At 45.2% G+C, this 15,946-nt stretch overlaps 1 protein-coding gene across 7 annotated transcripts in view; it reads right to left on the reverse strand.

Moving 5' to 3' along the window:
• MUC13 (mucin 13, cell surface associated) overlaps positions 1-15,946 on the reverse strand; it is a 30,749-nt gene that overhangs the window by 2,433 nt on the left and 12,370 nt on the right. For 5 of the 7 annotated variants that reach the window (XM_064661448.1, XM_064661449.1, XM_064661454.1 and 2 more), the window contains 14 exons: positions 15,583-15,645; positions 14,355-14,417; positions 13,562-13,624; positions 12,767-12,829; positions 11,543-11,605; positions 11,011-11,073; positions 9,458-9,583; positions 8,447-8,553; positions 6,779-6,837; positions 5,251-5,399; positions 3,813-3,938; positions 2,538-2,658; positions 1,434-1,471; positions 754-841 (listed from right to left, as the gene is read on the reverse strand). In XM_064661448.1, coding sequence (XP_064517518.1) covers positions 754-841; positions 1,434-1,471; positions 2,538-2,658; positions 3,813-3,938; positions 5,251-5,399; positions 6,779-6,837; positions 8,447-8,553; positions 9,458-9,583; positions 11,011-11,073; positions 11,543-11,605; positions 12,767-12,829; positions 13,562-13,624; positions 14,355-14,417; positions 15,583-15,645 — 1,192 coding nt within the window. The remainder of the gene's footprint in view (positions 1-753; positions 842-1,433; positions 1,472-2,537; positions 2,659-3,812; positions 3,939-5,250; positions 5,400-6,778; positions 6,838-8,446; positions 8,554-9,457; positions 9,584-11,010; positions 11,074-11,542; positions 11,606-12,766; positions 12,830-13,561; positions 13,625-14,354; positions 14,418-15,582; positions 15,646-15,946) is intronic. The other 2 variants (XM_064661450.1, XM_064661452.1) reach the window with 2 other exon arrangements.

A 15,946-nucleotide genomic window follows, 5' to 3' on the forward strand; every position in this document is an offset into this window, starting at 1 on the left:
AGTTTCTAGAGTAAAGGAGTTTCTTTCAACCGCCACTAGCTCTAACTGACTATCCAGAGGAAGAAATGAGGCATTCATTAGACTCAGTTAAGAAAAGGTGCCCTCATGCCTGCAGCCAAAGCTGGACACATACACTTGACACCAGCTTGTGCACCTGCTGGCGAGCAATGTCTGCTGCGGGTGGTCTCGTAGGCATCTTTGCTTGGGCAGTGCTGGGAGCAAAGGCAGAGGAGCTGCTTGACTATTTATTGTGTGGAGAGAAGTGAGGAGGTGCAACTGCAATCAGACATTTGCCAGTACACCAGGAATAGCAAGCTTTAAGGAGATGCTTGGCTGAAAATTACATCTGTATTGAGCTGAAAAGGCCATGCCAGGCCTTGAGCTGAAGTGTGAGCAGGGAAAGCTGCAGAGGGTCTGAATTTGGGCCACACAGTCTTCTGATATCAGCATCCTTCTTCAGTCTTATCCAGATGCCATATCAATACTGGCTAGGGCAGGATTATGACTCATGGATCAGGTGTGTATTTTGAAGACTCGACTGAAGCTTTCATAGTTGAATTCACAGCAAGACAATAAATGCTTCTTGGAAGAGCACATAGCTAAGAGCAAATTCTGATGACTGTATGGCTTAAATGAACATGTCTGCCCAACTAGGCCTGCAACCTCATCCACAGCCCTGCTCCTTTCTAAATTTCTGCTTAGTTCTCTATGAACATGCAGCAATGCAGCTTCAATTATAAGAAATACTCTTACCTTGCTGAAATTACAGAGACTGCTATCACTAAACTCAGGATAATGGCTCCGAAAATTGTACCCACTATTATAAGGATGAGTTCAGTGTCTGCGGAAAAAAACCCAGCAAACAAAAACTATCAATTGATCAATTGAAAACTCATGGTGAATATTGAAAAACAAGTTCTGTACCTGTCCGGAAGGAAGGAAGGAAGGAAGGCAGGAGGAAGGAAGGAAGGAAGGAAGGAAGGAAAATATGGAAGATGTCATTTATTCCCAGGCTCCTTGTGCTTACAAATGTCTGTGGGCACAGGAAGATGTAAATTAAGGATCTGCATTACAGACCATCTCTTCTGAATGCTATTTTGATCACAGCTCAGGTTCCTGATACCATGCACTGAATGGTTTTACACATAGTTATAGCTGAGGGACAGGAACAACTAAGAGGGTGCAGGGGTTCTTAAGCTAGTATTGCTGCTAAAATGTGTAGTTAGGTATCAAACAGGCTCTTTCCATGCCCTAAGCATATAAGGCATAAGATAAATTTCACTCCTTTTTTTCCCTAATGTTTCCCTGCTGTAAGTGCAGAACAAAGGCATGCCTAAAGGCTGCTACTTGTAATGTTTTAAATTTCAGACAGATTAAACATTACCAGGTATTTTTCCGCATTATAATTAAAAATTGGAAATTCTTATACTTACTGTCAGTGCAGTTCTCCCCGGAATAGCCCACTTGACAACTACAGGAGAGAACACAGGAAAAGAAGAAAGAAAGAAAAGATAATGTCATTAAGCAGATGATTTTTAAAGTCCTTTGTAACCAAACCATTCTATAATTCTGTGATCACAAAACAATAGTATATTTCCCCCTTTTATCTGTAATTTCACTGCAAGGTGTGTTCATTACAGGTTTCCTCTTAATATTGAATTCTTTACTTTCATTAGAGTAAAACAATCTGAGATTTTCAGAATGACTGGTGATCTGGGCACTCAAAGTTTCAAGTTCTTAGTCTGAAAAACGTTAAAAAGACCTAATTTTTCTAAAGAACTAAGCTCTGCACCTCTGAACTACTGTCTTTATCAAAAGCCTCAACATAAGGTCTGTAAGGACTGGGCACTCTATATCTTCCTCCCATACTAGTTTCTTGTATTTGAAATATATCAACTTTATGGTAAGAAGTGTTCAGTGTGCAGCAACAATAACTACAAAAAGAGCTGAATTAATGGACATGGGGAGTAAGGTCCCCCTGCTTATTCACCAGAGCAGAGCACAACCAGTCACTTACTCAGCTTCACCAGCAAAACACCATCGTTCTGCTCTGATCCTGAGCTGACAGAAATACCCTCAGAGAGAAAACCAAGATGAAATAACATAGGTCTGAAAGTTATCAGGAAACAGTCCCCACTGAAATCAATGGAAACATTCCAGGGATTTGATGCCTCTTGCTCTAATGCCTGTTGCTTACTAAACACTTCAGCATACCAGTTCCCACGGTCCATTTACTCTGAGTTTGTGTTTATGTAGTGAAGTAGTTTATCCTCTTCGCTGACTCATGGGTGACCCTGGGCCTCCTTGGCTTTCCTCTCAGGTATTATGAGTGACCACGAAAGACTAATGCCAAGCAGTAAAAATGCCATAACTCGGGACACAATGGGAATTTGTCCACCAGTGAACCACCTTAGGCACCTCTCTGATTCACACAGCTGCAGCCTGTTCCTCTAGACTGCGTCTGACCCCGTGTCAGATGTCCCTCTCCTCTATCTTTGCCTAGAACATGGGAATGCAATAAAAGGCTGAATACTCACGGTACGCATTCTCCATCTTTTCCATCTTTCTCTTCAAAGTTAGTCATACATGTGCATTTTGGGATCCCTTCTTTTATTGTGCAGTACTTGTGTGCTTCCGCAGAACAGCTTTTACTGCAAGCTGTATTTTCAGGGGGAAAAAATATGAGTTAATTGAAGATAGCCCCTCCCCAAATCAATGTTAAAGGTAGCCCCTCTCCCCCCTTTTTTATTGCACTGAGAACATATACAACTCTCTCATTCTTCAAAGCACCAGAATGGCTTTTTTAGGACTATGCCTATGTAGAACAGAAACTGAAATACAAAAGTACAAAATTAGAAGTAAACTGGCTTTGTTTAAAACCATTCAGCTTTATCAAAAAGGAAATCCATCTAGACTGCATCTAACATAGGCAAGCAATGACCTGCAGTTTGATCTGACAGCAGATAATTTGTATTGCAACTGATCTAAAACTGGATCAGATTTAGACAGGTTAAGACAGGTTAGGGGCCACAAAGGCCTACACTGGATCACATCTCACTGGGCTTTATTGCAGCCATCTTTCATAACTTTATCATAGGTGTTTGAAATATTTATTGTTTTTCTTAAAATCTCATATCTTAGAGCTTTTTTAGTTTCTGTAGTGTAAAAATTTTAGTTTCCATAAGAAGAAAATAAGGTACATCTCAGGGCTTTGCAGGACAGCTAAAAATATAAACAGAGTACCCATTAAAACATTCAAAACTCTAAAGAAAGTAAACCCAACAACTAACAGTTCCTAAAAGTCACAGAAATCATTCTTCCCACAAAAACCTGTCTAAATCCAGGTCATGCAAACCTAGAACTATGAACAATGAACAGGTCATTGTAGTGCATCCTGAGGGTTCTAGTTCTGTCAACATTCCCATAGCTGCCTTCAAGTAGCATGCAGAATTTATTCCCAAAATATGTACTAGCAGAGAAGGCTGTGAATATAGGATTCAATTTGTTCCATCCTTCACCTGTTTAGGTTTCAGTTCTTGCCAAGAGTCTAACAATGCATTTAAAGAATTGCCCACTCACTGCTTTCAGTGATGATTTTGTCAAGCTTTAGTAGTTTATTCTACTGGAATGGAATTATGGATGTGTTCAAAGTGAAATGCGAGAATGTGTTTCTATGGCTTTCTTAATAAGACACACATTCCATGATTTTTAGAGGTCAGCACAATTGCACAGCATCCTTTTTCAACAAGGGACTGAGACAGGGAATAAGCAGGTCAGACTTTCAGGGATAGATAAAGTAGCAAGGTTCTTACCTGAACAAGAACGATCATCCCATTCTGTCTTTTCTAAACCACTTTTGCATTGGCATTCTGGAAACAGGTCTTCTACACAGACTGTGGTTTGAGTATCACATTCAAACACATCACATTTCCTTGCCTCTTTAAAAGAGAAACAGGGAGCAAACCTGAGTACTAATAATATTTCATAGAAAGCAGTGCACTTGCTCAGTAAATCATAAACCGATTATTTAGTAATTCTAAAGAAAAAAATTTTTGAGTTCTTTTCCTGGGACATCAATACTGCAGGTTTTTGGACCAGCCATTTCTTTTCCCTTGCTCTTTACCAGTTAAGGTCCTGTTTCCATCATACATTCTGACTTCCTTTTTCTCAGCCTCCTGCAACTGCCTCCAAACCTTCCTGGCTTCCAGTCTATGAAAAGGGAATTTCTACCCATAAGTTCATATTCTGAACACTGGATTTCTGACTCACCTTGAAAAAAACCCTACAGAAAAAAACCATCACTATTCCCTTAGTTTTTTCCACAGCTGAACTGTGAGGCCCAGATCCCATACAGCTCTACATAGATATAAATATTTATGGGCAAGCAGCTCATTTCATGAGCAGTGTTAGTATCCTTTTTGCCCAGTACATTGCTCTTTAGATGTATGACCCAGTGGTGGGAATGGTTTAAAAACCTCAGTGCATGGCACACATTAGAGGGATGTGCTGGTGCTTTGCAAGCTCTCAGTTTTTTTCTATTTCCCTCTCACATTTAGGAACAGCACACAAGAAATGTCGTGGTTGAGGTGGATACGGTCACCTCCAGAGACCAAGCTCAGGCTATAAGCCATTAAATAGACAATTCTAATTATTAGCTATACCTTGTGAGAAAGCTGGTTTCAAAAGAGGATCATATTAAAAAAAAAAAAAAAGGAGAGACAGAGAAAAAAATCCATAGTTTATTTAGGAAATCATTCTGCAAGTAATTTAGTAAAGCAAGAATTTACTAGTTTAGATGAATGAATCACTTAGCTCTGTAGCTAATCAGTGAGGCCTCATTTCGGTTACCATAGCTAATTATAGAAGTCTAAAGAGAGTTTCATCCTGTTTTTCCAGAAAAATACTGACTTACTCTCAGAAGGACAATATATGTCTGTATATATTTTATCCTGATTTTTCCCACCACTTAACACTCAGCAGGTTAAAATCACCATGCCATTGCTTACTTAGGAGTAATTATTTTCCTCCTCTTCTTTACTTAGGAAGTAGAAAGCCTTAATAAGACAAAAAAGCCTAGCACTGCATGGTTGAATCTTCAAAATTATACAAGATAGAACATTAAGCTCCTTAAAATCAACAAGGCTTATGCTTTGATGGCCTTTTATGCACACAGAAATCCTCCAATCAGGTCTCGAGATAGGAACCTCTGTTTCTGCTGATTATTTACTTCCACAGTAAGGAGTTACATACCTTTGTAAGAAGAGACATAGGACGAATTTTCTTTTATTGCTCGTTCTACTGCAAGAGAAACTGATTCATTGGTGACACTTGAGTTCTCCTTAAACAGGTTCATCACTGTTACAATCGTTTGAGAAGCAGTTCTGGATTTTTCTGAAGGTCTGAAAAGTACAGATAGTTCCATTTAAAAGTCTCATATAATCCATACGGATAGCAAAGACAAGAGAAATTTTCTGCCAAATCTCCCTCTCTCCCCTAGCTTATTTCTTCCCATAGCATAGGTAATTGCCAAGACACCTGCAAATGAGTTTGTCTAGCTTAGGAATGCATTAACAGCCATCTTTCTAGTAGATCCAAATAGGTAGCTGTTGGATTTAATGCTAACAGCATTGCTCCTTCGTGTGCTGTTGACACACAGCTGACATTTTTAACTGAGCTAACCTCAAGTTAGCTGCAGTGTGGAGGACCTTATCTGTTAAGCCCTAACTTTCACATGCTTGCATCAGCCTGTGGTGTCATCCAGGCATGATGTGGAGAACCCATCCTGAAGCATGGTGAGGATAATTCAGGGTATGACCATAGTGAATTCAGAAGGGTCTGTTTGCAATGTAGAGGTATCTATGCCAACTGCACACTAGCTGGGCTGGATTCAGCTGGACATCAACCTCCCTGGGGTGAGGTGGAGAACAACAGTGACTACCCTGTTCTTCAGTTAAACTTCATGCTGCTGGGATATGCACACAAATATCTTTAAGTGGCAGATTGCTGTAGTGCCTTGAGATGTTACTGTGCCCTGTGTGTTTGTCACAACTGCTCTGTTGGAAGTTATTGCCCTCGCAACTCTGCTGGAACAACACTCTGCTTAACTGCTTAGTCCGTGGGGTTCACTGAAAGAGCTTACACTGCTGTGTGTGCTACCATGCCAGGCTTTGCTTGATGTGGCTTAGGAACCACTCACAAAGAAGCTGGCAGAGCTCTGGGGACAGTAACAGAGCTCTAACAGATGGAGATGGGAAGAGATATCTCAGCGTCCACCTAGACCAGCAAAGGACCTTATTTCCACAGCTACAGTCACCACAGCTCATTCAATTCAACCTGCCATCAGGAGAGACCAACAAGTGCACAGTGAGATGCATTTTGTATGCCTTCTGTAATAAGGGTGTTTTTTAAATTAATTGGGAGTTCGAGCTGGATCTCCAAGTGTTCATAGGAACCTCAGAGTTAACTTACAATTTCAGATATGTCAGATATTACAGGGGACTGCTAGTTATAGCATAGTGCTATATCCTACATGGTGCTAAAAGTGGGACATCCACAGTGGACCTGTCAGCCAGCCCATTTCACAGACATTTTGGGGGAAAAATGGGGCCAGCATTCCAGAAACCTTGAAAATATGAAAAGAATGACCTTCTTTAAGGGAAAGTGTTCTGAACTGAACTCATCCCATATCTCTTATTGAACTGAGTATTCCATGGGAAACAGATTAAAATGGGGTGTGTGGGAAACACGTACTGTGCAAAAAACAAACTGGCAAACTTACTGAATTTCCACGATGACTGTCTGTACATAGGTCGATAAATTTTTGAAGGCCTTTTCAAACTATAAAAAAAGAAATGAATTGTGGTTAAAGGCAAGCAGAAACATAGACCAAAATCACATGAACCACTGAGGCTTCAGCTGTAAAGTTTTAATCCAGAACATGCTGCTATAGGCACAAATAAAGCAAGCTGGTCAGTTACATACACTGGCAAGGTGTTGCAGAAGAGGAGTAGTGGGGTGGTGCTGTAGAATATGGGAGGACAGGGAGTATGGGAGAGCAGTGGAGGGATGGAGACTGAATGTCAGGCTGTGCATTAGGATAGCTGGACTGGACTGGACTGTCTGGATAGCTACAAACACTCTATTGCAAACTCACTGCTTAGGAGGCTGTCTCCTAAGCAGTACCAATCTACGAGAGAGAAGAGGGAGAAGTAGGCATCCTTCCAGATGGCACATGTCCCTGAGATGCAGTGAAATGGGATCATAAGGGGTTGATCTTGTGGGGAGAAGCACAGCACTGATGAAAGCACTGGAAGTGGAATGGAGTCAGTAGAAAAGTCACTGCTCTCCCTCACCCCATGTGAAGCAAGGAACAACTAGTGGTGGCAGCTGCCTTCAACTGCCACACAAGCAAGAGACACCATGAGAAAAGGATAGGATGTCTAATTCAACTGAAATGAAAGCTAAACTATCCTTTTCAATAAAATTAAAATAATTTTCTATTCTATTTTCACTTCTGCATTCTGTTACTACATTATGCCTATTCTAGTCCTACATATCATTCTCTTCTGTTGCCATGCCATGAACAAATGCTGGACAAAAAAATTGAGGAAAATATTTTTAAACATTCTGGAGGAACAATTTTTGGTCACTTTCTGATAAAACATTCACAGGAAGCAATATAATAACAGGCAGAAATTGATAATCAGTTTTGATGATTTCTGATTAATATCTGGTGAATATTTTTTGATCAGATGTCTAGTAGAGGTGCATATCTCTTCTTCCTTACTACCAGAAAGAGACATAAGCAAATCCACTTTTTTCAACATGGCAGTATAAATTAAACTGCTCATCTTATTTTTCCAGGAAATCATTTACCAGATTTAATGTACAATCATAGAATACTCAAAATGTGTAGTATCCATTTAATTAACAGCATTAAAATGCTAATACTGGTAGGCTTATGGAAGAGGCTTGTTATTCAGGTATTTAGAAACAGCTGAACAGCCATTCTGAAAAGTTTGTGCTGTGTGAAAATGATAATTTTCTCAAAAAAAAAAATTGTTTATTTTTACTTATACCCACTGAGTATTGTTGAGTCTCCAGTGAACAGTGGAGTTCAGAAACTCAGTAGGCTGGACAACTTCACTCAGCCCCATTGTTTCTGGAGAGGGACCGGTGAAAGATGCAGAGCAATTTATGTGAGAACTCCCCAGAATCAAAGTGGTATTAAAAATGCAGACATTACTTTAATCAGGTACTTCCCTGAGGGCAAAATTCAAGTCTTTTACAAATAGGCCTAAAGTAGTATGAAGAGTTCTTTGAAAGAAGTAGTTTTCTCAAGTGAAACTCTTCTGGGCTCCGCATTAAAGGCAATGTGTGTCCTCTCTCTCTGTATAACACCCAGTACAACATGAAATATAGAGAAAAAACCAACATAGTCACTCACAAATTCTGATACACCGTTGAACACCTCTTCATATTCTGTGGAATTCACAGTTTTAACACTATCATTGGAGTATTGATTCACACTAATGACCCCTGGGTATACATCCCCTGAAATGAGAAGAGAGAATACAAGTTAGAAAGCATTCAAGAAAGTCAGGTTTCACCTTAGAGTTCTCCAGCCTTCAGTAATGGGGAAATACAATGCAGAAGATAACCATTGCTATTTTTCATATACTGGAGGGATCAGTAGGGAACAAATGTTTGCTCAATCAATTTAGTCACAATGGGGGATTTACTCTGGCTACCTGGGAAGAAGGCAGGATCCTGGGCTCAACCAAATTGTCCTGATTATGAAACTGAATAACATTAAACTGTCAGAATGGCCTAAAACTAAAAGACTCTCTGTGAGGTGTTACAACATTTAATGAGAAAATATGTATATTAAGGACTCCAAAACTGCAGCTACTAAGCAGCTAACATGGTTCACCATATCAGAGAAAGTGATTCAGTATCAACGTGCTTCTTAGGCCTCACAAGTAAATTGGAGAATCTTGCTTGCTGGCACTTAAAATAAGAAGCCCTATTTGCTCACACACTTGGCCTTCAGCAGCATCTCAGAGAAGCACTTCAACAGGACTGTGATGAGTGTTGAGGAAGTCAATCTGGTTGTTCAGAGGTCTTCATGAGTTTGGACCTTTTTAAATCCTCACAACTGATGTTGATGTCAGGTTTACACTTGCATTTTTTCCTGCTTTTCACTCATTTCAATCTCCAGCACCCCTGACAGAGAACTCACCTTTTCCTAGAACCTTAACCTCTTTGGCTCTCACTCTTTTGTGAGGTAACAATCTAGGTCATTGTAGCAGTGGCTATCTGGAAAGCAAGGAATTGCTGAGCAGTCACTTTCCCAGATTAATTATGTTTTCAGTTATAACATGAAAACAAGGGATATGGGGAGAAAAATTCACCTGAACAGGCAACTAAAAACACAGATGCCCTTCTGCAAACTCACCTTTGTAACAATTCTTATCCTCCTTGCTATAGTAGAATCCATAGTCACACTGGCAGGTATAATTGCTTTTTAAAGAAACACATTTAGCAAAATTTCTTCCACAAGGGTCTGAACTGCAGAAGTTCTCTGATACAAAAATGAAAGACATTGATGTTAGTATTTCTATGAAATTGCAATAGCCAGTTCACATGTAAAATACTTCATATATTGAATAGTTCATGTGTACTTCTACTAAAGGAATCTACCAGGTATGTTTTAGAGAGTATAGACGCAATTACAGAGCACACAGCTGTATGTTGCTTGCCTAATGTCCATATAGTAACTGTTTTCCCTATACAATCCAGCAGGATATCACAGTGAGGACTCGGGGTATGGCTGAATTTCATTATCTGTCATATTGAGCATTCACAACTCTTCTTAATACAACTAAAACCAAATCAAACAAAGAAAGTATATCAAGGCTTGTCAAAGTCAGTGACTGTTAGAAAAAGGCAGACTACAATAGCCTGTGAGTCTTTAATACTGCACTGGTGCATACTTGCCTTATTATGACACAGAGTCATGGCACGGTCCATAACTGCAGACAGATTATTAAAATGAGGACTCCAAAGTTAATTATCATAGTATGTTTTCTCTGAGTAATTGTACCTTCTGTAAAGATTTTAGAGTATATATTTTATATCTATCACTAATTTAAATGGTTAAGAAGTAATTAAAAGTCATATTTCAATATAAATTATACTTAGGATGGTATTACAGTTCTCTTCCAAGACAACAGATTCTGCTTTTTACCCTGCCTGGTATCTTTCACTTAACTCTATAGGTATGTTCTCGTGGATAAGACATTTTCTGTGCAATGGGGAAAAAAATAGTAATTCTTATTCAACCTCCAAAATGCAAAAAGAAAAACATTGAATGAAGCTACAACGCCTATAAGGTTCATCTTCAGATATTGTTTCCAGAGACCCTACTGAAGACAATATTTTCTCCTGATGGAAGAGATCCCAAGTAGAAAGAAACAACACTTGTGAAATCATCTAAACACAATCCACTTGCAGCAAGAGCCAGCAGGGAACAGTGGTGGGGAGACACAGTATTAAATGGGGACATATTATCTACTCTGGAATGCCCTAGCAGGATGGGGGATGGTGGAGTATGGAGAACACCTGGGAAGGAAAGATGTACAGTTCCCCAGACAAGGCTCCTGGGCTCAGCCCTGTGCTGCTGTGTGCCCCAACTCCCTCCCTGCCTGAGCTCCAATCAATCTAAGGCACAACTACCTGCAGGGCCCTGGCAGGGGCTTCCCTGGACATGTCTTTGCAGGGATCCTCTTCTACCCATATCTGGTGCAGGCGGCAAGGGCAGCAAGCAGGAAAACAGCAGCCTGCATATTCACAGCCTTGATCTGGAGACCTTTGACTCCCCTGGGAGAGGATCTCAGGGAAACCTGGGCACAGGCACTTATCCCTCTCTGGGGGCACTGCAGAGCTCCCAAGTACTTGGGTACTCCAATAGAATCCCACAAGGGGCTGCCTGCAGTGATTGCTCCGTACCTGGAGATTTTGGGGTTGTAATCACTGGTTCTGAAGGAGTTGTTACAGTTTCATTATCGCTTCCTGATGAAGAGAAAAGAAGAAACATGGCAACACTGCTTAGCATTGTCTGTTGGAAAAGCCTTGGAAAACTGTGCACGCAGGACAACCGCTGAGCAAACTCCTTGGTCCCTAAACCCGGTCCCTCAGTACAGCCCCGTCCTGCTGTGTGGCCCACCTCCCTCCCTCCTCGTGCTTCAACCAATCTCAGACACAACTCCCTTGAGGGCAGCAGCAAGGGCTACCCTGGGCATGTCTTTCAGGGATCCTCTTGCAGCCAGGCCTGGTGCAGGAGGCAAAAGCAGCAAGCAGGAAAACAGCAGCCTGCATATTCACAGCCTTGATCTGGGCAACTTTGTCTCCCCTGGGAGAGGATCTCAGGGAAACCTGGGCACAGGCACTCATCCCTCTCTGGGGGCACTGCAGAGCTCCCTGCAATTCAGTTCCTCCAATCTGTGCCCAGAAGGGGCTGCCTGAAGAGATTGCTCCTTACCTGGATTATTTGGGCTTGTATTCACTGATGGGGCAGTCGTTGATTCAGTTTCATTATCGCTTCCTGATGAAGAGAAAAGAAGAAACATGGCAGCACTGCTTAGCATTGTCTGTTGGAAAAGCTTTGGGGAACTCTGTGGTGCAGGACAAGCTGTGAGCATGTAGGTGGAGGGGGAGCCACGAGGAGCTGAGCAGCCAAAGCCCTGAGCAGCCTTGCCCTGCCATGGGCATCCCTGCATATGATGCCTGTGGCGTCTGATGTGTCTGTGACCCCTTGTCCCCCAAAGCTCAGGGCTTGAACACGTGCCCCACACGGGCACTGCATTGCCCCCAGCTTAGCTGTGCTACCTGGCCACAGCTGTCTTGGTCACAACCACACATGTTCTCCCTGGCAGGAAAGCTCCCTCCAGCTTCCCAAGGAAGCACCTCCTGTCCGGGAGCATCTGTCAGAGCAGCTCGAGCAGGTCCATCAAGCTCGTACAGCCTGCACACCCTCTGCTTCCAAAAGAGGCTTTCTCACGAAAAATATTCCTCAAGAACATTCCTCTGAAAGTTGGAGGCACAAGGTCATTGATGATGCTGGGCAATCGTGATGGGAAAATAGGAAGCTGACAGGAGGGATGCAATCCTCCAAGCCCCCCATGCAGGAAGAGCTGAGGGACTGGGGAGGCTGCCCCTCCTCAGTGTGACCCCAGCAGGAGCTTCGACCCACCTGGATGGGGCTTCCCAGGTCCACACTGGGACAGGCAGCTTGGCCAGGATGGAGGATGACAGGGAGGGACTGCTCCCTGGTCCCCAAACTCAGTTCGTTGGCCCAGCCCCTGCTGCTGTGCAGCCCGGCTCCCTCCCTGCCTGTGCTCCAACCAACCTCAGGCACAACAGCCTTCAGGGCCCTGGCAGGGGCTGCCCTGGGCGTGTCTTTCTTTGCAGGGATCCTCTTGCAGCCAGGCCTGGTGCAGGAGGCAAAAGCAGCAAGCAGGAAAAGAGTAGCCTTCTCAAATCTTCCCCAACACTTGCTCCTTGAGACAAAGAGCAGCAGGGAAATGGGGGAGAGTCGAGGGTATTCACAGCCTTGATCTGGGCACCTTTGACTCCCCTGGGAGAGGCTCTCAGGGAAACCTGGGCACAGGCACTTATCCCTCTCTGGGGGCACTGCAGAGCTCCCTGCAATTCAGTTCCTCCAATCTGTGCCCAGAGGAGGCTGCCTGAAGAGATTGCTCCTTACCTGGATTATTTGGGCTTGTATTCACTGATGGGGCAGTCGTTGATTCAGTTTCATTATCGCTTCCTGATGAAGAGAAAAGAAGAAGCATGGTAGCACTGCTTAGCATTGTCTGTTGGAAAAGCTTTGGGGAACCCTGTGGTGCAGGACAAGCTGTGAGCATGTAGGTGGTGGGGGAGCCATGAGGGGCTGAGCAGCCAAAACCCTGAGCAGCCTTACCCTGCCTTGGGCATCCCTGCATGTGATGCCTGTGCCGTCTGATGTGTCTGTGACCCCTTGTCCCCCAAAGCTCAGGGCTTGAACACGTGCCCCACACGGGCACTGCATTGCCCCCAGCTTAGCTGTGCTCCGTGGCCACAGCTGTCTTGGCCACAACCACACACGTGTTCTCCCTGGCAGGAAAGCTCCCTCCAGCTTCCCAAGGAAGCACCTCATGTCTGGGAGCATCTGTCAGAGCAGCTCAAGTTGGGCCATTGGCCTCGTACAGCCTGCACACCCTCCACTCCCTATAGGGGAACAACTCCCTGAAGGGCCCTGGCAGGGGCTGCTCTTGGGCATGTCTTTGCAGGGATCCTCTTGCAGCCAGGCCTGGTGCAGGAGGCAAAAGCAGCAAGCAGGAAAACAGCAGCCTGTATATTCACAGCCTTGATTTGGGCAACTTTGTCTCCCCTGGGAGAGGCTCTCAGGGAAACCTGGGCACAGGCACTCATCCCTCTCTGGGGGCACTGCAGAGCTCCCTGCAATTCAGTTCCCCCAATCTATGCCCAGAAGGGGCTGCCTGAAGAGATTGCTCCTTACCTGGATTATTTGGGGTTGTAGTCACTGATGGGGCAGTCGTTGATTCAGTTTCATTATCGCTTCCTGATGAAGAGGAAAGAAGAAACATGGCAGCACTGCTTAGCATTGTCTGTTGGAAAAGCTTTGGGGAACTCTGTGGTGCAGGACAAGCTGTGGGCACGTAGGTGGTGGGGGAGCCACGAGGGGCTGAGCAGCCAAAGCCATGAGCAGCCTTGCCCTGCCTTGGGCATCCCTGCATGTGATGCCTGTGCCGTCTGATGTGTCTGTGACCCCTTGTCCCCCGAAGCTCAGGGCTTGAACACGTGCCCCACACGGGCACTGCATTGCCCCCAGCTTAGCTGTGCTACCTGGCCACAGCTGTCTTGGCCACAACCAACATGTTCTCCCCCTGGCAGGAAAGCTCCCTCCAGCTTCCCAAAGAAGCACCACACGTCCAGGCGCATCTGTCAGAGCAGCTTGAGCTGGGCCATCAGCCTTGTAGAGCCTGCACACCCTCCACTCCCTATAGGGGAACAACTCCCTGAAGGGCCCTGGCAGGGGCTGCCCTGGGCATTTCTTTGCAGGGATCCTCTTGCAGCCAGGCCTGGTGCAGGAGGCAAAAGCAGCAAGCAGGAAAACAGCAGCCTGTATATTCACAGCCTTGATCTGGACAACTTTGTCTCCCCTGGGAGAGGATCTCAGGGAAACCTGGGCACAGGCACTCATCCCTCTCTGGGGGCACTGCAGAGCTCCCTGCAATTCAGTTCCTCCAATCTGTGCCCAGAAGGGGCTGCCTGAAGAGATTGCTCCTTACCTGGATTATTTGGGGTTGTAGTCACTGATGGGGCAGTCGTTGATTCAGTTTCATTATCGCTTCCTGATGAAGAGGAAAGAAGAAACATGGCAGCACTGCTTAGCATTGTCTGTTGGAAAAGCTTTGGGGAACTCTGTAGTGCAGGACAAGCTGTGAGCCCGTAGGTGGAGGGGGAGCCATGAGGGGCTGAGCAGCAAAAAACCCTGAGCAGCCTTACCCTGCCATGGGCATCCCTGCATGTGATGCCTGTGCCGTCTGATGTGTCTGTGACCCCTTGTCCCCCAAAGCTCAGGGCTTGAACACGTGCCCCACACGGGCACTGCATTGCCCCCAGCTTAGCTGTGCTCCGTGGCCACAGCTGTCTTGGTCACAACCACACACGTGTTCCCCCTGGCAGGAAAGCTCCCTCCAGCTTCCTAAGGAAGCACCTCCTGTCCGGGAGCATCTGTCAGAGCAGCTCGAGCAGGTCCATCAAGCTCGTACAGCCTGCACACCCTCTGCCACCAAAAGAGGCCTTCTCACGAAAAATATTCCTCAAGTACATTCCGCTGAAAGTTGGAGGCACAAGGTTGTTGATGATGATGGGCAATCGTGATGGGAAAATGGGAAGCTATCAGGAAGGTTGCAGTCTTCCAAGCCCCCCATGTAGGAAGAGCTGAGGGACTGGGGAGGCTGCCCCTCCTCTTTGTGACCCCAGCAGGAGCTTCAACCCACCTGGATGGGGTTTCCCAGGTCCACACTGGGACAGGCAGCTTGGCCAGGATGGAGGATGACAGGGAGGGACTGCTCCCTGGTCCCCAAACCCGGTCCCTGGACTCAGCCCCATGCTGTTGTGCAGCCCAGCTCCCTCCCTGCCTGTGCTCCAACCAACCTCAGGCACAACAGCCTTCAGGGCGCTGGCAGGGGCTGCCCTGGGCATGTCTTTCTTTGCAGGGATCCTCTTGCAGCCAGGCCTGGTGCAGGAGGCAAAAGCAGCAAGCAGGAAAAGAGTAGCCTTCTCAAATCTTCCCCAACACTTGCTCCTTGAGACAAAGAGCAGCAGGGAAATGGGGGAGAGTCGAGGGTATTCACAGCCTTGATCTGGGCACCTTTGACTCCCCTGGGAGAGGCTCTCAGGGAAACCTGGGCACAGGCACTTATCCCTCTCTGGGGGCACTGCAGAGCTCCCTGCAATTCAGTTCCTCCAATCTGTGCCCAGAGGAGGCTGCCTGAAGAGATTGCTCCTTACCTGGATTATTTGGGCTTGTATTCACTGATGGGGCAGTCGTTGATTCAGTTTCATTATCGCTTCCTGATGAAGAGAAAAGAAGAAACATGGCAGCACTGCTTAGCATTGTCTGTTGGAAAAGCTTTGGAGAACTCTGTGGTGCAGGACAAGCTGTGGGCACGTAGGTGGTGGGGGAGCCATGAGGGGCTGAGCAGCCAAAGCCATGAGCAGCCTTGCCCTGCCTTGGGCATCCCTGCATGCGATGCCTGTGGCGTCTGATGTGTCTGTGACCCCTTGTCCCCCAAAGCTCAGGGCTTGAACACGTGCCCCACACGGGCACTGCATTGCCCCCAGCTTAGCTGTGCTACCTGGCCACAGCTGTCTT

Source organism: Pseudopipra pipra, chromosome 7 (assembly GCF_036250125.1).
Source record: "Pseudopipra pipra isolate bDixPip1 chromosome 7, bDixPip1.hap1, whole genome shotgun sequence".
Classification (NCBI taxonomy): Eukaryota; Metazoa; Chordata; class Aves; order Passeriformes; family Pipridae; genus Pseudopipra; species Pseudopipra pipra.